Genomic DNA, 21,806 nt, shown 5'->3' with positions numbered 1-21,806 from the left:
TATCACTGTTCTTGATTGTCAAATATCTTATAGTGGAGGATTGTTTTAGGTAATTTTTCTACCTGTTTATCTATTTATATGTATTCACAGCATTGAGGATATGCCTTTAGATGGAAATGTCCTTGATAAATGGGCTATCTTATACGGTATCTAATAAGGCATATAGGCATAATAGAAGGGCTCCCCTCACTTAGGACCCTCTTCAGTCATAACTTACAGAGAGCTGCTCTGTATCAACAGCATCTATTTTAGCCGTCTCAAACCATTCATGTATTTCAAGGACAGCAATTTATATAAATGGCATCCATGGAATACCACATTTGGTGAAACAGGCTGTTTGCTGTGGGTACCAAGAGCTGCATTTTATAAGTAAATAAATAAAAATGTGCAAGCCTCTCCTTTGCACCATAATTTTGTAACTTTTTGAAATTTTCCCTTTGCTCACCAAGTGGGCTCAGCTTGGTGTAATGTGGGAGTGAAAGTAGGCGTTTCCTCCTGCAACAATGGATTTATCACAGTTGGAACTGAACTGCAGAACCACACCCAACCTGGAGACAGATGGGGAGTGGTTTTCAAAAGAAAATAGCTGTTTTTCTATTCCTGGACAACCCCTTTAAGAAAGGCATTTGAAATGCTCGCCTTGATAAAAAATAGTTTTTATTTTTGTGATAGAACACAACAGTTTTGAAAATTTCACATAAAGTGCTCAACCCCTTTAAGAGTTCAAGAACATTTCTCTCTAAATACAAAAAGCATTGTAAAGCATTGTCCCTAAATGCGTCAGAATTTGTATGAATTCTAGTGCAATTTGTGAAAAGAACACTTACCTGACTAGACACTTTTTAGGCACTTTCTGTCTGCAGAATGGGTGTGGTCTCTGGAGCTTTTGGGGAAGTGGAGCCTAACATATCCCACAATGTGCCAAAAACTAGCACAGTTTAAGTCAACTAATAGGTTAACTAAACTGAGACAAGACAGTCAAAAAATGCGACAGGTCCACAATACAGATAAAGCGGTCAGCACAACCTTATACGCATCCCATAATGGTGCATTCGCATCATGATTTTGCCATACTACTTTGCATCAGTTTTTTTTTTTTTTTGCAGCAAGTATGCCCTAAAAACTGACAAAACTGTATGCAAACTTGTGCTCTGAAATGAAACTGCATACAGTCTTCAAACCATATGCGGTTTGAATTTAGAGGTTCGGTTGCATCAGTTTTTGTAATAAAAACCGTATACTTTTTGGGTTTATTGAAATTCCAAGGAAAGTCGTGTGATTTGCCATGTAGAAGAAAAAAACGTATCCCAAAAACCGTATGGCACTGTAGACACATCTGTTTTCCAAATTGTTGTACACGGTTTTCTTATACAAAACAGTATACGACAACTGTATAACAAAATTGTGATGTGAATGCACCCTAAGCTGTATTGCACGCAGCTGTGCAAGGGGGGTCCCGCCGCTGGGAACCCCCGCGATCTCTCCTGCAGCACCCCTGTCATCTGGTGGAGTGAGCTTTGCTCCGTGCCTGATGACTGGCGATGCAGGGGCCGGAGGATCGTGACGTCACGGGCCCACCCTTCATGATGTCATGCCCCGCCCCCTTAATGCAAGTCTATGGGAGGGGGCGTGACGGCCCCTGCATTGCCAGTCATCAGACACGGAGTGAAATTCGCTCCGTGCACCAGATGACAGGGGGTGCTGCAGGATTGATTAAAGGGGGGGATAGGGGATAAGATGTTTAGGGGCAGAGTACCCTTTTAATCTGGGTCATTGAGTTTTCCCAGTCTTCCGTTTTTGCCACATGTTTTGTTCAGTCTTTCCTTGCTTATGATTGTACCTAGATATACTAGGTGATGCCCATTGAAAAGTTGCAGATTTTGCATAAAACTGTGCCACTTTTGAACAAATACTCTGCTTGTGCCAAAGGGAAGGGAAGAAGCATGAAAAGGGGCATGGTTTTGCAAGGGGGCACACCCTCCTCACATGCGTCTTTAGGTTTAATGTGCAACACCAACAGTCGTAGAAATCTAAACCAGCTGATGTAGATTCATATGCCAAGTGCATTGGGCAGCCAAAGAGCCACTGGATTTACTAAAAGGTGTGCGCCTTTTAGTAAATCCAGCTCTCTGGAAATGGTTGAAGCTTTACATATGTGTATCTGACAGCACTGAACCTAAATTCTCCATCAAATAACAATTCTGGATCATCCTAATTTAGAATTCTGCTTTGTTATGTTCCTATGTTATGTGGAAAAGTATGAATAAACTGACAACTGGGTGTTACCGTTTCCAATGGTTATATTCCACTTAAAATAAATGAACATGTTACAACGTAATAGAGTTTATACATGAAGAAACAATTGCATTAGGATATAATGAATATAAAAAATACCTGTGAAAAATAATCCTGCCTGGGCGAGGACTCTGGGCTCCAATAAAGCATACGGGGGCCAATGGGTGTATGACTGTAGCCGGACTTGTTCATTCTGCATTATATTCCAGTTCTCACTGGGGCTGATCTCTATGCATTGTGGATGGATTTCATATTGTGATATATTTCCAACATCATTGCCTTGAATAAATGCACAATGAGGATTGAACTTCCGATGTTTCTCTATTGGTGTGACACTTAAAGTTTGACTACAGAACACTAGTCCACAGTAGAAACACTGACAACTTTCTTCCAAACCAGTTCTGAAGAATCCAGCAGACGCCAGCTCTTTTGGTGACCAAGTAGAACTGGGCACTAAATTCAACAGACTCTTCAACCTCTTAGCTTCACTTCTCATTGAGTAGATGGGACCTTTAGGCAACTGCTCACGTATTTTCCTGTGCGCCTCGTTCAGTTCACTGATTACTTTTTCTAAGTCGACATTTGCTAGAAACGTTTGAAGAAAAGGATTGTAGGATAGGTCAAACTCATTTATATGTATAAGGTCCATAGTTCCAGAAGACATTGACTTATTTTGTTTTCTGTAAAATCATAAAAGATGTCAAAACACAGAAGGGAACATGGGTGCAAAAACGCAGCTACACTGTATATGTATCATAACAATATTTCATAGAGCTGTAAGTTGTAAAACTTTAACAAATAATGTTAACCCCTTAATGACTGGCACATTTTGTCCCTTTTTTCATTTTTGTTTGTGTGTACTGATATAGTTAGTTAGTACTGTTAAAAATAGACACATGTCCCTTAAGTTAAACTAAGAGCAGAATCAAAGGGGTATTCTGGTAAAAAACAATTTTGTTCATATCAACTGCCTCCAGAAAGTTAAACAGATTTGTAAATTAATTCTATTAAAAAAATCTTAATCCTTCCAGTACTTATCAGCTGCTGAAGTTGAGTTGTTCTTTTCTGTCTGACAACAGTGCTGACACCTCTGTCTGTCGCAGGAACTGTCCAGAATAGGAGCAAATCCCTATAGCAAACCTCTCCTGCTCTGGACAGTTCCAGAGACAGACAGAGATGTCAGCAGAAAGCACTGTTGTCAGACAGAAAAGAACAACTCAGCTTCAGCAGCTGCTAAGTACTGGTAGGATTAAGATTTTTTATTAGAAGTCATTTACAAATCTGTTTAACTTTCTGTAGCCATTTGATATGGAAAAAAAATTTTTTCATTGGAATACCCCTTTAATGGACGAAGGGGAATAGAAAGTAGGAACTTCGGCTCGACTCCTCGAATGCATGCCCGGCCCAGTGCTGAACGTGGCAAACGGTAAGAAGAATAGATTCTAATCCAGCCTTGCTAAAAGGTAGAAGTTTATTGCAATCCTTTAAAATAATTCCACAATGGAGACCACCGTGTTACACAAACGTCAGCCTAGTCGGAGGCGTTTCTAGTGCACACGCGCTCTTGATCACCGGTGATCAAGAGTGTGCATACGCTCAAAACATGTCTGACTAGGCTGACGTTTGTGTAGCACAGTGGTGTGATGTCTACGTTGTGGAACTATTTTAAAGGATTGCAATAAACTTCAACTTTTTAGCAAGGCTGGATCAGAATCTATTCTTCTTATCATTAAGGGGTAAAACACAATCTTAGCAGTGCAACTTTTAGCTGACAGCTGGAATGTGACTGATGTTTTTCTATAAGTACATTACCTGGCTGTCAATAACTTGATTCTCTTGAATGTACATATGTGCTTGAACAGCTCTGATTCTCTAGTAGTATTCTCAGAGTTACCACTGGACTAGCTAACTAAACCTTGTATTCTCGTGATCAATATGGGCTTAACTAAACACAAATTTATCTTCTCTAGGTTCCTTAATGATCATTTTTCTTAAATACTTTCCAAGATGCAGGAAGAGACCTAATAGTCTATGATCAGATAATGTACTGTGTTGTAAAACAAGTGACGTACATTTATTTTTCTCCTTCAAGCTTAACTAATATGTAAATGAAAAGTCTACAACTTATTCTTATATACTTTGTAAATTAGTTCCTCACAATCCTGCTTACATTTAATTGGCAGCAAACCTGTAGGAAACAATTCAACAGCTGAGAAGTGGATATTATTGTATGTAGTATAGGCAAATACTATACATCAGAAATAGATGTACAAATCCCTCTAATAGTTTGCTAGAACATATCAGCCTAGAGTCCAGTTTATTTAGGTCAGAAAATATTTCTGAGACGAAATAAACACTCATATTCTACTATGAGGACATAAAATGGATGCAGAAATATTCCCTCCATACACATTATTTTATTCTTTTTTTATTTTTAGAATATTAGCAAATGTTTTGCTTCATCAGGGGTTAGATGGTGGCTCATTGTGCCTTTTAGCAATGGTAAAAATATGTACTAGTACATCTTTGAATTCTTTTAAGCAGTATTTACAGTTCACACTTGAAAACAGAATACTATATGTAAGATTTAAATAAATATAATCATATTTTGTACTTACCAATGTTTTAAAAAGAATACAAAAATGGCCTCTTAAAGAAAGAAGGAGACTTGAACATGTCCTTTGGGTAGAGGTTCCAATCATAAAAATAGTGAAGTGAAACCGAGTTTGCAGATAAGAAGAAACTACAAGGAAGAAGGAAGTAAAATGTAAACAGTTTATGTGGTCGTTAAAAAGGTTAAGTCCATACAATATATTTTTCACATGTATTCCATGTTAAAATACTGTACTTAAGGACCCATGACGTATGCATAAGGTACAGGGTACATTCACATGGGCAGGGGCTTACAGTGAGTATCAGGCTGCAAGTTTGCGATGCAGCAAATTTTGCGCGGCAGCTCAAACTCGCAGCGGGAAACTCGCTGTAATCCCCGCCCGTGTGACTGTCCCCTAAAAACACTACACTACACTACACTAACACAAAATAAAATAAAAAGTAAAAAACACTACATATACACATACCCCTACACAGCCCCCCTCCCCTCCCCAATAAAAATAAAAAACGTCTGGTACGCCACTGTTTTCAAAATGGAGCCTCCAGCTGTTGCAAAACAACAACTCCCAGTATTGCCGGACAGTCGTTGACTGTCCAAGCATGCTGGGAGTTTTGCAACAGCTGGAGGCACCCAGTTTGGGAATCACTGGCGTAGAATACCCCTATGTCCACCCCTATGCAAATCCCTAATTCAGGCCTCAAATGCGCATGGCGCTCTCACTTTGGAGCCTTGTCGTATTTCAAGGCAACAGTTTAGGGCCACATATGGGGTATCGCTGTATTCGGGAGAAATTGCCTTACAAATTTTGGGGGGCTTTTTCTCCTTTCACCCCTTATGAAAAGGTGAAGTTGGGGTCTACACCAGCATGTTAGTGTAAAAAAATAAATTTTTTACACTAACATGCTGGTGTTGCCCTATACTTTTCATTTTGACAAGAGGTAAAAGGGAAAAAAGCACCCCAAAATTTGTAATGCAATTTCTCCCGACTACAGAGATACCCCATATGTGGGCGCAAAGTGCTCTGGGGGCGCACAACAAGGTCCAGAAGGGAGAGTGCACCATGTACATTTGAGGTGATTTGCACAGGGGTGGCTGATTGTTACAGCGGTTTTGACAAACGCAAAAAAAAAACAAAAAAACACATGGGACCCCATTTCGGAAACTACACCCCTCATGGAATGTAATGAGGGGTGCAGTGATAATTTACACCCCACTGGTGTCTGACAGATCTTTGGAAAAATTTTGTACAGCCCACTGTTCCAAAGATCTGACAGACACCAGTGGGGGGTAAATGCTCACTGTACCCCTTGTTACGTTCCTCAAGGGGTCTAGTTTTTTTTTTATGTATGCAAAAGTCGTGAAACCCCTGTGGGGTATTAAGGCTCACTTTATTCCTTGTTACGTTCCTCAAGGGGTCTAGTTTCCAAAATGGTTTGGCATGTGGGTATTTTTTGCTGTCCTGGCACCATAGGAGCTTCCTAAATGCGACATGCCCCCGAGCAAAATTTGCTCTCAAAAAGCCAAATATGACTCCTTCTCTTCTGAGCATTGTAGTTCGCCCGTAGTGCACTTCAGGTCAACTTATGGGGTACCTCCATTCTCAGAAGAGATGGGGTTAAAAATTTTGGGGGGTATTTTCTGCTATTAACCCATGCAAAAATGTGAAATTTGGGGGGAAACACACATTTTATTGAAATAAAAAAAAAATGTTTTACATATGCAAAAGTCGTGAAACACCTGTGGGGTATTAAGGCTCACTTTATTCCTTGTTACGTTCCTCAAGGGGTCTAGTTTCCAAAATGGTATGCCATGTGGGTTTTTGTTCCTGTTCTGGCACCATAGGGGCTTCCTAAATGCAACATGCCCCCCAAAAACCATTTCAGAAAAACGTACGCTCCAAAATCCCCTTGTAGCTCCTTCCCTTCTGAGCCCTGCCCGCCGAACACTTTACATAGACATGTGAGGTATGTGCTTACTCGAGAGAAATTGGGCTACAAATATAACTATACATTTTCTCCTTTTACCCCTTGTAAAAATTCAAAAATTGGGTCTACAAGAACATGCGAGTGTAAAAAATGAAGATTGTGAATTTTCTCCTTCACTTTGCTGCTATTCCTGTGAAACACCTAAAGGGTTAAAATGCTGACTGAATGTCATTTTGAATACTTTGGGGGTGCAGTTTTTATAATGGGGTCATTTGTGGGGTATTTCTAAGATGAAGACCCTTCAAATCCACTTCAAACCTGAACTGGTCCTGGTGATTTTGGAAATTTTGTGAAAAATTGGAAAATTGCTGCTGAACTTTGAAGCCCTCTGGTGTCTTGCAAAAGTAAAAACACGTCAATTTTATGATGCAAATATAAAGTAGACATATTGTATATGTGAATAAAAAAAATAATTGGAATATCCATTTTCCTTACAAGCAGAGAGCTTCAAAGTTATAAAAATGCAAAATTTTAAAATTTTTCATCAAATTTTGGGATTTTTCACCAAGAAAGGATGCAAGTTACCAAATTTTTTTTACCACTATGTTAAAGTAGAATATATCACGAAAAAACTATCTCGGAATCAGAATGATAACTAAAAGCATTCCAGAGTTATTAATGTTTAAAGTGACAGTGGTCAGATGTGCAAAAAATGTCCAGGTCCTAAGGTGTAAAATGGCTGGGTCCTTAAGGGGTTAAAAGCTATCACCTTCCGTAAAACCTTCCCATAAGAAAAGTATAACAGGGGAGAGGGAAATATAAAATTGATGCGGAAGTGGCACTCCCGGGGGGAAAAGAGTTAAAAATAAACCGTGTGAACGGACTGAGTAAAATAATTAAGGCGTTTATTCAGATAAATTCGGACCACGCGTTTCGAGTGGTCACACTCTTTGTCGGGTCCTTAAATGGGCACTGTCACCAACTTTATTTTTTGATTTGTTGTAGTACTTATGTACTACAACATATCTCTAATATACTTTTATTATAATTTTTTTTTTCATTAAAAAGGTTTAATTTACATTTAAAAACCGGCCACTGAAAAAGGACTGATTTTGGAGTGGCAATCAGTCCTTTTTCAGTTAGGCTGCACTCGCTCCCTGCCTGTCAATCAGACAGGCGGGAGCGAGCGCATTGGCTCCCCGGCCACTGGCTGGGAGGCCACTCCTCCCGCACATCGCCGCTGCCGCCTCGTTGCCGCCGCTGTCCCTGCACGCCTGCTGCCGGACTCTGCAGTAACTGCAAGTGTAATGAGGGAACGGGGTATGCGGGGCGGGGGGGGATTGGGGGGGGAGGAGTGAACGGGCTAGTGCCGTAGCGGGGGGGGGGGGGGGGGGGGAACGGGCTAGCAAAAAAAAAAAATAGGATGGTGGGAGCTACCCTTTAAGGACTTAACTCCTTTGCCCTGGGAGCGCCACTTCAGCGTCAATTTTATAATTCCCTCACCCCTGTTACCCTTTCCTTATGGGAAGGTTTAACATAACACCAAATACATTCTAATGGTATATATTTTACGCCCAGAGTAACGACACATAGAGTGCTTGTATTTTGTTCTTTTTCCCTTTTTATCCTGTTCATATGTTAAAATATGTATGAAAAATATATGTACTACTTGTCCTTTTGTTTTAAATCAAAATATTTGCCATAGTTCACACTGTGCTAATTTATTTCTATGTGAAATTTAAATTTGCTACGATAAGTGACATATTACTAATTCACGCATATTTCACACAGAAAATGTGTCAGAAGCCCAGGTTGCGGACTTACTCTATTGAATGGGGCTAATCCACGTCCAAAACTGAGGCATCATACACAAAAGATAGTGGTATATGCAGAACATATTGTAGCATATGCCTTGGATTGTTGTGCATTTTAACTCCCATTAGCTTCCATATGTTTTGTGTCCATTTGGATAAGGCTGATAAGACAGCTTTTGAGATCAATGGAAATAATATGATCTTTGCACAGCCAAACAGAACCATACCATACGATTAGGATAAATGGATGATGAGAATGAACTTTGACTATTATTAACTATAAAACTCAAATCTTTTTAGCTGCCATGTATGGACTAGAGAGTAGTGGGTTTTTGTGGAGATGGGAACGCTTCCACAAAGGGAACCATCTCTACTATTCAAGCCCATCTAGAGGAGCTAGATGGAAGCCAAAAGCCACCTAAAGGCCATTAAGACCATGATCATTCAGATTATTTGGTGTGATAGAATTCCAAGTGTCAAGGCTGAAGTAAGGCAGGAACCTGACCATATCCAATTGTGAAACATGGTGGCGGTCATAGTTTACACTGCATTATCCTATTTAGTGAATCACTGAGATCACGGTACCAAAATGGGCAGAGCTTTAAATTCTTCACATATTGCATGATCCTCTTTATTTCTATAGTTAAAAAGCTATGTTATAGTTTAGAAAGATACTTTAAAGTTTGATAGAAGGCCACCTTTTTCCGGAGTAATGCCGGTCAGTATATGTGTTACGATCTGCACTCCGGCCAGACATGCTGGCCGTGAGCGTTTTCCTTCTCCCTCCTCCCCCTCAGCCGACAGGGCCCAGGATTCGCATCACAGGAAACGCCCGCATGCGAGTCCCAGCCCGTCACTTACCTCCACTCTCCACTGTCCCTTCTGTGCTCTCTCAGCGCCGGCACGCATGCCCCTGCCTCCTAGAGTGCATGCGCGCCGGAGCTCTAAGATTTAAAGGGCCAGTATGCCCCTAATTATTGTTTCCACCTGCACCTTACTTATATGTTTCTGCAACTCCCTTCACTCCTTGCTGGATCTTTGTTGCCTTGTTCCTCAGTGAAAGTGTATTCTGTGTTGCTCTGACGTGTCCTGACCAGGCTCCTGTGCCGCCTGCCAATTGACCTCCTGCTACTTTCATGACCTCTCCCCACTGCCACCAGCTCTGACCTCCTGCTATCCAGACCACATCTTGCCTAATCCCTCCTGTGCCTGGCATCACCTTAGCCACCTGTGTGGTCAAGTTGTGCCAAGGGTAGCAACCTGGGTGCCGTCTACCGCAGCAAGACCATCCCGGTTTTTGGCAGGCTCTGGAGAAAACCAGCGGCACCTTAGACTCTGCTCCCTGGCATGGCCCGCATCATCTGTCACACAGGCCCAGCGGATCCACTACCTCCGTGAGTGTCCTGCCTACTGCCTTGAGTCTTTACAGTAAGATCTGCCCATGGATCCCGCTGAGGTACCACTGCCAGAAATTCGGATCTCTCCTTCATTGTGGTTCTACAGTTACAGCAGTTAGCCCATCAGGCGAAACAACTGAGTAAATTGTCTGGCATGATGCAACAGCTTCTAGCCATGCAGCAAAAAAGAAAAAAAAAACGCAACAGCAGCCGCAACCTGCTCCTGTCTCTCCACCTGTTCCTGCAGCTCCTTCTGGATCCAAGCTTCGTTTACCCTTACCCACGAAGTATGTAGGTGTTCCATGCATGGCGGATCAGTTCCCGACAAGACAAGCTAAAGTGGCGTTTGTGGTCAGTCTTTTGTTTCAGAAAAGCTCTGGCCTGGGCTACTCCTCTCTGGAATCATAATGACCCAGTTACCTCTAACCTGCCAGCCTTCCTAGCAGAATTTTGCAGTGTATTTGAAGAACCCGCACAAGCCTCCTCTACCGAGACGGATCTTCTGAACCTCTGCCAAGGGAATTCCTCCGTTGGCAACTATGCGGTTCAATTCCGCACTCTTGCCTCTGAACTCGCTTGGAACGACGAGGCCTTGTGTGCTACATTTAAAAAAGGACTGTCCAGTAGAATTAAGGATGCTCTCACTGCATGAGATCCTCCATCTACCCTGTGTGAACTAATCCATTTAGCCTCTCGTATTGATGTGCATTTTGCCAAGAGGCAGGAAGAACTTGGTATGGAAAGAGAAGCTGCCTGAACACGCCGATTTCCTCACCTGGCTCCCGTGTTCCAACGTCCACCTCTACAGTCTTCTTTGCCTCTTGCTGAAGAGGCTATGCAAGTGGACCATTCTTGCTTAACGCAGCAGGAAAGATCCCGACGACGCAATAAGAGTTTGTGCCTATATTGTGCCAGTCCGGAGCACTTTCTCAAAGACTGTTCTTTACGTCCACAGCATCTGGGAAACGCTCGCACCTAGGACACATGGGAATCCCTAGGTGTGAATACTACCTCTCCTCCTTTGACCATTCCTGTTCAAGTCTATACTACTGCCAAGACTTTGTTCTTTGATTCTGCATTTTTGGACTCAGGTTTCGCTGGCGACTTTATTGATACCTCCTTGGTCCATAAACATTGTCTTCCTGTGACTCGGCTTGCTAAGCACTTATTTCTTCTGTAAATGGACAAAATCTGAACTGTAAGGTGCTATTCCGCACAGAACCTCTCGTAGGAGTTTTGCCCAAGGAAAAAATTTACTTCTATGTGCTTCCACATTGCACTTCGGAGCTTCTTCTCTGTCTTCCATGGCTTTAACGTCATTTTCTACAACTTGACTGGAAATCTAGTGAAATCACACGTTGGGGACAGTTTTGCCAAAATCACTGTCTTGTGTCAATCCAGTCTAAAGCTGTCTCTTCTCCTCCTCCCATGCCTGGTCTGCCTCTTCCATTTATATATATACTATTCAGATGTATTCTGCGAAAAGCAGGCCGAGACTATTCCACCACATCATCCCTACGATTGCCCCATTGACTTACAGCCTGGAACCATGCCTCCTTGAGGAAGAATCTATCCATTATCTGTTCATGAGACACATGCCATGGCAAAATATATCCAAGAGAACCTCCAAAAGGGATTTATCCGAAAATCCTCCTCAAATGTTGGAGCAGGTTTCTTCTTTGTGGGGAAGAAGGATGGTTCTCTCCGTCCGTGTATTGACTACAGGAGTCTTAACAAGATCACAATCAAGAATCGCTATCCTCTTCCTCTGATCTCTGAACTATTTGATCGTCTACGGGGTGCCAAGGTCTTCTCAAACTTGGATTTGCGGGGAGCATAGAATCTTATTCGTATCCGCGAGGGAGACGAATGGAAGATGGCCTTCAACACTCGTGATGGACATTTTGAGTATCTCGTGATGCCATTCGGTCTCTGTAATGCCCCAGCTGTGGTTCAAGAATTTGTCAATGATATCTTCTGACTTCTCTACACCTGTGTTGTCATATATCTTGATGATATCTTGATCTTCTCATCCAACTTAGAGAAGCATCGTTCACATGTCCGTCTGGTTCTTCAGCGCCTCCGGGAGAATCAACTTTATGCCAAACTGGAGAAATATAATCCTACAAAGAAATTGGTAGACTCCAAAAATTACTAACATATAAATTCTTTATTGATATTACACAAAGCAAGACACACACATTTAAAATGACACAGAAATATGACAAAAGAAGAAAGTGCCAACAGGAAATGACCGGATCCACTGGTTGGAGAAACAAGTTTTTCTCTACTGGGCTATAAGGTGCTAGTGCATAAAAACTGGCTGGTATTTTACCAGGAGATAGAGGGAGAGAGACTGTCAACAGGGATAAATAATATCAGCAGTAAAACAGGGCTATATTAGTCAGAAAGTGCTCCAGTGCAAAGTTATAGATAAATATCAGTACAGTACTTAAGTGGAGGAGGCATGTGAAATGCTTGTATCCGGGTACACCCCTATGAAAATCCCTAATTTAGGCCTCAAATGCGCATGGTGCTCTCTCACTTCAGTGCCCTGTCGTATTTCAAGGCAACAGTTTGGGGCCACATATGGGGTATCTCCGTACTCTCCGAAATTGCGCTACAAATGTTACCCTTATGAAAGGGTAAAGTTGGGGTCTACACTAGCATGTTAGTGTAAAAATTGTAAATTTTTTACACTATAATGCTAGTGTTGCCCCATACTTTTGATTTTCATAAGAGGTAAAAGGAAATAAAGACCCCCCACAATTTCTCCCAAGTACGGAAATACCCCATATGTGGGTGTAAAATGCCCTGCGGGCGCACAACAGGGCTCACGAGTGAGAGCACACCATGTTCATTTGAGGCCTAAACTGGTGATTTGCACAGGGGTGGCTGATGTTACAGCCGTTCTAGCATAAACGCAAAAAAAAAAAAATACCCACATGTGACCCCATTTTGGAAACTACACCCCTCACAGAACTTAACAAGGGGTATAGTGAGCCTTAACACCCCACAGGTGACTGATGGATTTTTGAAACAGTGGTCCGTGAAAATGAAAAATGTAATTTTTCATTTGCACAGCCCACTGTTACAAAGATCTGTCAAATGCCAGTGGGGTGTAAATGCTCACTGCACCCCTTGTTACGTTCCTTGAGGGGTGTAGTTTCCCAAATAGTGTCCCATGTGGGGTGTTTTTCGATGTTCTGGCACCATGGGGGCTTCCTAAATGTGACATGCCCCCCAAACACCATTTCAGCAAAATTCGCTCTCCAAAAGCCCAATGTTGCTCCTTCCCTTCTGAGCCCTCTAGTGCACCTGCAGATCACTTTACATCCACATATGATATATTTCCTTACTCGAGAGAAATGGTGTTTCAAATTTTGGGGGACATTTTCACCTATTACCACTTGTGAAAAATAAAAATTTGGGGTAACATCATCATTTTAGTGAAAAAAATAAAAATTTTCATTTTCACGTCCACCTTTATTGTAAATTTGTCAAACACCTGTGGGGTGTTAAGGCTCAGTGTACCACTTGTTACGTTTCTTGAGGGGTGTAGTTTCCCAAAGTATTTTCTTACTCGAGAGAAATTGGGTTACATATTTTGGGGGGCTTTTCTCCTTTTACCCCTTGTAAAAAATAAAAAATATGGGTCTACAAGAACATGTTAGTTTTAAAAAATGAATATTTAGAATTTTTGCCTCAAATTTGCTGCTATTCCTGTGAAACACCTAAAGGGTTAACAAACTTTCTGAATATCATTTTGAATACATTTAGGGGTGCAGTTTTCATAATGGGGTCCAGTATATGGTATTTCTAACATAAAGACCCTCAAATTCACTTAAAAACTGAACTGGTCCCTGAAAAATTCTGATTTTGAAATTTACTTGAAAAATTGGAAAATTGCTGCTATACTTTGAAGCCCTCTGATGTCTTCAAAAAGTAAAAACATGTCAACTTTATGATGCAAACATAAAGTAGACATATTGTATATGTGAATCAATATAAAATTTATTTGAAATGTCTATTATCCTTACAAGCAGAGAGCTCTGTATCCCAGAGGTATAAATGCTTAACGTGACAGTGGTCAGAATTGCAGAAAATGCTCTGGTCCGTAGGGTCAAAATGGGCTTGGTCCCCAAGGGGATAAAAGGTTCTTCTCATCCGGTCAGCATCTATTCTCCTATGTCTCCAATCTTGTCAGCAATTGAACCCTGGCCAGGCTAGATGGTCTCTTTTCTTTTCCAGATTTAATTTCTTCATTCATTTCTGTCCCGCTAACAAAAACGTCAGAGCCGATGCTCTTTCCAAGTCCTCCGATGTCGTAAGATTGGACTCCATGCCAAGGCATATTATTCTGCCGGAGCGATTGATTTCTGCAGCTCCTGCCGATCTTCAGCAAATTCCCCCTGGGAAATCTTTTGTGCCAGTTAAACTGAGACGTAAATTCTTGAATTGGGGACATTCTTCATTGTTGGCTGGTCACCCTGGAGTATGAAAGACTACTCAACTTATCTCCCGGCATTACTGGTGGCCGCACCTTGAACGCGATGTCACAGATTTTGTCCGTCCCTGTGTAACCTGTGCCCCTTACAGCCTTTGCCCATTCCGGAGACTCCCTGGTGTCACATTGCTATGGACTTTATTATTGATCTGCCACCTTTCTGTAATTATACGGTCATCTGGGTGGCGGTTGATCGATTCTCCAAGATGGCTCATTTCATTCTGTTACCAGGTCTTCCATCTGCTCCACAGCTGGCGAAACATTTTCTTCAACATATTTTTCATCTACATGGCCTTCCGAATCACATCGTCTCAGATAGTGGAGTGCAATTAGTTTCCAGGTTTTGGCGTGCTCTCTGTTTCCAACTTGACATCAATTTGGACTTCTCCTCTGCCTACCACCCTTAGACCAATGGTCAAGCGGAGAGGGTGATTCAAATCAGGGAAGGTTATCTCCGTCATTTTGTTTCTGCTTGACAGGATGATTGGGTCGACCTTATACCTTGGGCATAAATTTCCTATAATCATAAGGATACTGAATCTATGAGGACTTCTCAGTTCTTGGTCTTGTATATGGACATCATCTTCGTTCTCATCTACCTATTCCAGTCTCTTCTGGTGTGCCAACTGTTGATGAACTTGTTTGAGACTTCTCCTCCCTCGGGCAACAGACTCGGCATTCTCTGTCTCACGCCTCTACTCGTATGAAAGTCCAGGCAGATAAGAAAAGAAGACCTCCTCTTTCCTTCTCTCCCTGTGATAAAGTTTGGTTATCCTCCAGATACATCCGTTTCAAAATTCCCAGTTACAAGTTGGGTCCTCGTTTCCTGGGTCCGTTCAAAGTCTTGTGCAGAATTAATCCAGTCTCTTATAAACTCTGATTGCCTTCTTCTTTACGTATTCCCAAATCTTTCCATATATCTCTCCTCAAGCCTCTTGTCATCAACCGGTTCTCTCAAAAGAATTTTCTTCCCACACTTGTCTCTGGTTCTTCTGATGTCTATGAAGTCAAGGAGATTTTAGCCTCTAAGACCGTGAGAGGGAGACAATTCTTCTTGGTTGACTGGAAGGGATTTGGTCCTAAGGTAAGATCTTGGGAGCTGGAGGAGAACATCCTGGATTGTAACCTACTCAGGCATTTTTTGAACCTCAAAAAGAGGGGGAGACCTAAGGGGGGGGTACTGTTACAATCTGCGCTCCGACCAGACATGCTGGCCATAAGCGCTTTCCTTCTCCCTCCTCCCCCTCAGCCGGCCGGGCCGGGATTTGCATCATGGGATGCGCCCCCATGCGAGTCCCAGCCCTTCACTTACCTCCGCTCTCCACTGTTCCTTCTGTGCTCAGCGCTGTTCTCAGTGCTGGCGCATGTGCCCCCGCCTCCTAGGGTTCGAGCATGCGCTGGAGCTCTAAGATTTAAAGGGCCAGTACGCCCTCAATAATTGTTTCCACCTGCACCTCACTTACAAGTTTCTGCACCTCCCTTCACTCACAGCTGGATCTTTGTTGCCTTGTGCCTTAGTGAAAGTGTATTCTGTGTTGCTCTGCCGTGTCCTGACCCTCAGCTCCGTGTCCTGACCCTGCTCCTGTGCCGCCTGCCAATTGACCTCCTGCTACGTTCCTGACCTCGCTCCACTGCCATCAGCTCTAACCTCCTGTTATCCAGACCATGTCTTGCCAAATCCCTCCTGTGCCTCGTATCACCTTAGCTGCCTGTGTGGTCAAGTCATACCAGGGGTAGCGACCTGGGTGCCACCTGCTGCAGCAAAACCATCCCACTTTGCGGCGGGCTCTGGTGAAAACCAGCGCCACCTTAGACTCTGCTCCCTGGCACACCCCGTGTCATCTGCCACACAGGTCCTGCAGATCCGCTACCTCCATGAGTGTCCTGCCTACTGCCATGAGTCTTTACAATATGATTAGTGCTATATTGATTTGATATACAGTAGATTTCTCCTTTGTTCATTCACTGTGCATTTACTAATTGATAAAAATAAACTACAATGCATTTGGAAAGTCTCCAGGCCCTTTCACCTTTTTCCCATTTTTTATATGTTGTGGTTTTATGCTAAAATTAAAAAACAAATTCTACCCCCCAATATTCTGCGCTCAATACTCCATAATAACAACATTTTTACAGAGTGTTAAATGTTTTTATTTATTGAAAAAGGAAAACTAAAATATAATTTTGATGTAAGTATTCAGGCCCGTTACTCGTAACTTAGTTGAAGCACCTTTGGCAGAGATTACAGTCTCCAGTGTTCTTGGGAATGATTCCACAAGGTTTGAACACAATTGGCACCACAATTGAGAATACAGAGAGGCAACATGCATCATGGGTTAATCAAAGGAGGTTCATTGAGATTCTAGAGGAACATCAAAAAAGTTCTAAAATGATAAAGAAAGACACAGGAATCAGGATCTTAACTTGAAAGGAGAGATGTTTTCTACAAAAGCTACATGAGGGGCGAGGTCAATGTCAGGGAGAAGTTCTTTGTAATGCAGACTGCATGGTTACTAGACAGTGGCTACCTATGATAACCCTTTCTTCCCCTCTTTCTTGTGTGCAGAAGTTATAGCTCACATTTATCTGGTAATGTGCAAAAGTTTATTTGATTAAGAAAATTTAAAATGTGAATTCAGGTAGAAAACAGACATGGTGCACATCTACAATCTTGCACAATGATCTAATTGCTTCTCATCATAATTTCAAAAACTAACAGGTTGTTAGTATATACATTTTGATCAAAAAGTACAAAGCCCACTCGCCACATCAAGGCCACCTATTTAATTTAAAATGTGTCAGGGACCGACCAGGGGGACAGGGAGAGTGAGCCCTAAACTGATCCTGGTACATCTCTCCATGCCTACTTGCCCATCCACCCTAAATGGTGGATAAACAACTGGGCGCCGGTCCCTTCCTGAACTAAAGCGCCTAAAAACACATACTAATAAACAGTCAGTCACAAGCCAGAAACATAACAGGAACATAGAACTCTATAGTATAAAGTTCAGAGGACTCAGATCAGTAAGTAGCACAGGGGACACTATAGACCAATGGTAAAGCACAGAGGAAAACACTAGCTAAGTGGTCATATACTCTATGATCAGTGCATGTACAAAACTCCAAAGATCTGAATAAAGAACTAATAAACATATAGAGTTCAAAATACCAGACAGAAAAACGGATGAGTCTAAACAGACTCCAGGAACAGACAGCAATATAGCATAATCCCCCCAGAACCTCCAGTAGAAACAAAGTCCTCATGGACCAATCCCTCAGAAAACCTCCAGTAGATATGGAGTCCCCATGGATAGGTAACAGGGATGCCTAGTTAAAACTCAGAAAACAGATACAACAGGATATAATTATAGAACAGTGTTCACACTGAACACAAGACAGGAATAATTGCAATCCTTCAGAATACCTCCAGTAGGCACAGAGTCCCCATGGATAGATAACAGGGATGCCAACTTACAGAAACACAGAAAACGGATAAAAGAGAAAACACAGTGTGAACAGATACATAGCAGAAAGGACATACAAATCCTAAAACCGACTATACAAACACAGATTAAAATCTACTAAGAGCATGCTATCAAACCATGATTAAAAGCCCAGAATATATATCAATGATAAATGCAAGATGCATGCTAAAACAGAGATAGTAGATTAAAAGCTCAAACAAGGAGTGTTTCACCCAAAGCTCCATAGCAGCATGTCAAGCATGTTAGCAGCAAGACATCAGGAAGTCCATCTGTAATCACCAGCTCTGAGGCTAGACAGAGCTGATCTTATCTAGACACACCCTAAGAGCTATTGGACAGAAAGCCAAAGGCTTCAACTATTCCCTGACCAGGGAACATAAAACTGTTCACACACAAGCAAATCCAATAGCTGTGTGTGAACACAGACCAAGACAGACATAATTCTGTTAAAATTAGGTTAAAATTGTTAAGTTCTACCATACGGATCGCTTCTCCTTCTGCAGAGAACGGGACATGTTCTATGCTTAACAGTGCATTCATATGATGCATATAGCATCGTTTTTTGATAAATCCTTTGCCATCTAATTGAGATACATAACATTTCCATGGAAATTTATTTTAAGAATTCCTCCAACTTTAGAGCAACATAGATTATATGTCTTATACAATACTTAAAAGGAAATATGTGGGAGATGTGTGGCTAGTTTGAAGTGGCCAACACAAGTGTTTATACAAGAAATTTCCATTTTAAAAGCTAGAGATTAGATATTTGCCCATTCTTTACATTATTTCATGTGATGTTCTCTTTTAGAGTGATATCATGTATATGATATTGAACTTACCTTTGTAACTGATGTTATACTGTGACACAGTTATTAACTATTGTAACTTGTAGTTGTACTGTATGTAACATAAGCTTATAGTGCTTCACTAATATTCTATATATGTTCATATCAGATTGATGATTTAAATGTATATATTCATTGGGGAGATTTATCAAAACTTGTGCAGAGAGCAAGTAGACCGGTTGCCCATAGCAACCAAATAGATTGCTTCTCTTATTTTTCTGTGGCCTTTTCAAAAATTAAGGAAGCAATCTGATTGGTTGCTATGGACCGCTGGTTAACTTTTCCTCAGCATAGGTTTTGATAAATCTCCCCCATTGTGTTTGTATACTAAGTTAGGTTTATGAATCATAACCAATAAATCTTTATGTTTTATAATGCCGATGTATTACTTTATGATACTGTGTAGCGCTAATTAATGAGCTTAATATATAATTATGGGCAAATAGTTGGGCCCAGAGATATTAATTTTATTATACATATATTCCAGCAATTCATAAGGTCACAAATTTTAACTTTTGGGTGACAATAGGTCATAGGTCATTAACCCCTTAAGGACCAAGGACGTACTGGTACGACCTTGGTCCTGCTCCCGTGATATAGCGCAGGGTTACACAGTAACCCCGCATCATATCACGGCGGGCCCGGCGTCATAGTGAAGCCGGGACCCGCCACTAATAGTGTGCGGCGCCGATCGCGGCACTGCGTGCTATTAACCCTTTAGCCGCGCGCTCAGAGCTGAGCCACGCGGCTAAAAGTGAAAGTAAAAACTGCCGGTTAGCTCAGTGGGCTGTTCGGGATAGCCACGGCGAAATCGCGGCATCCCGAACAGCTTGCAGGACAGCCGGAGGGTCCCTACCTGCCTCCTCGCTGTCCGATCACCGAATGACTGCTCAGTGCCTGAGATCCAGGCATGAGCAGTCAAGCGGCAGAATCATCTATCACTGGTTTCCTCTGAGAAAACCATTTATCAATGATAAAGATCAGTGTGTGCAGTGTTATAGGTCCCTATTGGAGCTATAACACTGCAAAAAAAAAAGTGAAAAAAAAAGTGAGTAAAGATAATTTAACCCCTCCCCTATTAAAAGTTTGAATCACCCCCCTTTTCCCATAAAAAAAACACAGTGTAAATAAAAATAAACATATATGGTATCACCGCGTGCGGAAATGTCCAAATTATAAAAATATGTTGTTAATTAAACCGCTCGGTCAATGGCGTACGCGCAAAAAAATTCCATAGTCCAAAATAGTGCATTTTTGGTCACTTTTTATATCATTTAAAAATGAATAAAATGATCAATAAGTCCTATCAATGCAAAAATGGTACCGGTAAAAACTTCAGATCACGGCGCAAAAAATGAGCCCTCATACCACCTCATACGCGGAAAAATGAAAAAGTTATAGGGGTCAGAAGATGACAATTTTAAACGTATTAATTTTCCTGCATGTAGTTATGATTTATTCCATAAGTACGAAAAAATCAAACCTATATAAGTAGGGTATCATTTTAATCGTATGGACCTACAGAATAAAGATAAGGTGTCATTTTTACCGAAAAATGTACTACGTAGAAACGGAAGCCCCCAAAAGTTACAAAACTGCGTTTTTTTTTTTCAATTTTGTCGCACAATGATTTTTTTTTCCGTTTCACCGTAGATTTTTGGGCAAAATGACTGACGTCATTACAAAGTAGAATTGTTGGCGCAAAAAATAAGCAATCATATGGATTTTTAGGTGCAAAATTTAAAGAGGCAAGGAGCAAAAACGAAAATGCAAAAACGGAAAAAAAAACGGTCCTTAAGGGGTTAATGGCTAGTAAAGTGAAGTGAATGTGACAAGATGGCCACACCCCTCTTCTTCTTTGAAGAGGATGTTAAAAAGAAGGTGAAAACCATAGGTGCAGATCAGTAGGAGCCAAGTCAGTAGAGAAATGAGTCTCTTGAAGGAAGAGTACTTCTGCTCCTAAGGAGCGGTATTGACGATACGCCTTATGTCTTTTGAAACATTCGCCATGTTAGACACCATGAGGATATCAGAAGACGCACCACTGGGACATATCTAAGATATCAGGAGAACAATTTAGAGATGTGAGGGAATACAAATAGGAAAAGCAAACAAAAGACACAAAAGGGAGGGAAAGACAAAATGTGCAACCACGTTCTGTAGAACCTACAGAATACAAGTGTGAAAACACAAATTAGAGAAGGCAAATAGTGAACTCAATAAAAACACCCAAAGTAGAAGAAAAGTGGTAGGTCACCTTACCAAGGAGTAGGTGGGGCATCTCCACTAAGGGTTCATAGCAATTTTAGTTTAATCAAATCAGAAAATCCTAAAGAGTCCTTTAGGTCCTTTTTGCAAACTCCAGACAGGCTATCATGTGTCTTTTACTGAGAACAAGCTTTTTCTGGTCATCCTGCCATAAAGCCCAAATTGGTGGAGTGCTAAAGTGACCTTTTGGAAGTTTCTCCCATCTGCACACAGGATCTTTTGAGCTCAGTTCAGGTCTTGGTCACCTCTTTTACTAACACATTTCTCCCCTGATTACTTAGCTTGGTGGGCTGGTCATCTCTAGGAAGAGTTATATTGTTCCACACTTCTTCCATTTAAGAAATATGGTGACCTCTGTGGAAACTGTCAGTTCAGCAGAATTTTTTTTTGCACCCTTCTCCAGAAATGACTCCACACGATCTTGTCTCTGAGTTCTACAGGTAGTTCCACCGCAAGGCCTAGTTTTTACTCTAATATATATTGTCAGCTGTGAGACCTTATAGAAAGGGGTGTGTTTTCCAAGACATGTCCAGTCAACTGAATTTACCACAAGCAGTGCCGACACCACCTATAGACAAGGTAGGCGCCAGCCCAGAGCACCCAATGAATAAGGGTGCCACCCGGGGATCCAGGATTCATGTCCCAAATGCCCT

The 21,806-nt window shown here is 41.6% G+C and overlaps 1 protein-coding gene across 1 annotated transcript in view; it reads right to left on the bottom strand.

Moving 5' to 3' along the window:
- Window positions 1-21,806, bottom strand: part of LOC130273987 (baculoviral IAP repeat-containing protein 1-like) — a 173,715-nt gene that overhangs the window by 88,475 nt on the left and 63,434 nt on the right. Inside the window, exons 2-3 of the mRNA XM_056521698.1 lie at window positions 4,914-5,038; window positions 2,395-2,975 (exon numbers count right to left, since the gene is read on the bottom strand). Of these exons, the coding sequence (XP_056377673.1) occupies window positions 2,395-2,959 (565 nt within the window). The 5' untranslated portion in view covers window positions 2,960-2,975; window positions 4,914-5,038. The remainder of the gene's footprint in view (window positions 1-2,394; window positions 2,976-4,913; window positions 5,039-21,806) is intronic.

This window comes from Hyla sarda, chromosome 1 (genome assembly GCF_029499605.1).
Source record: "Hyla sarda isolate aHylSar1 chromosome 1, aHylSar1.hap1, whole genome shotgun sequence".
Taxonomy (NCBI): Eukaryota; Metazoa; Chordata; class Amphibia; order Anura; family Hylidae; genus Hyla; species Hyla sarda.
The sequence above is the reverse complement of the archived record's forward strand: the minus strand, read 5'-3'. Positions and strand labels throughout refer to the sequence as shown.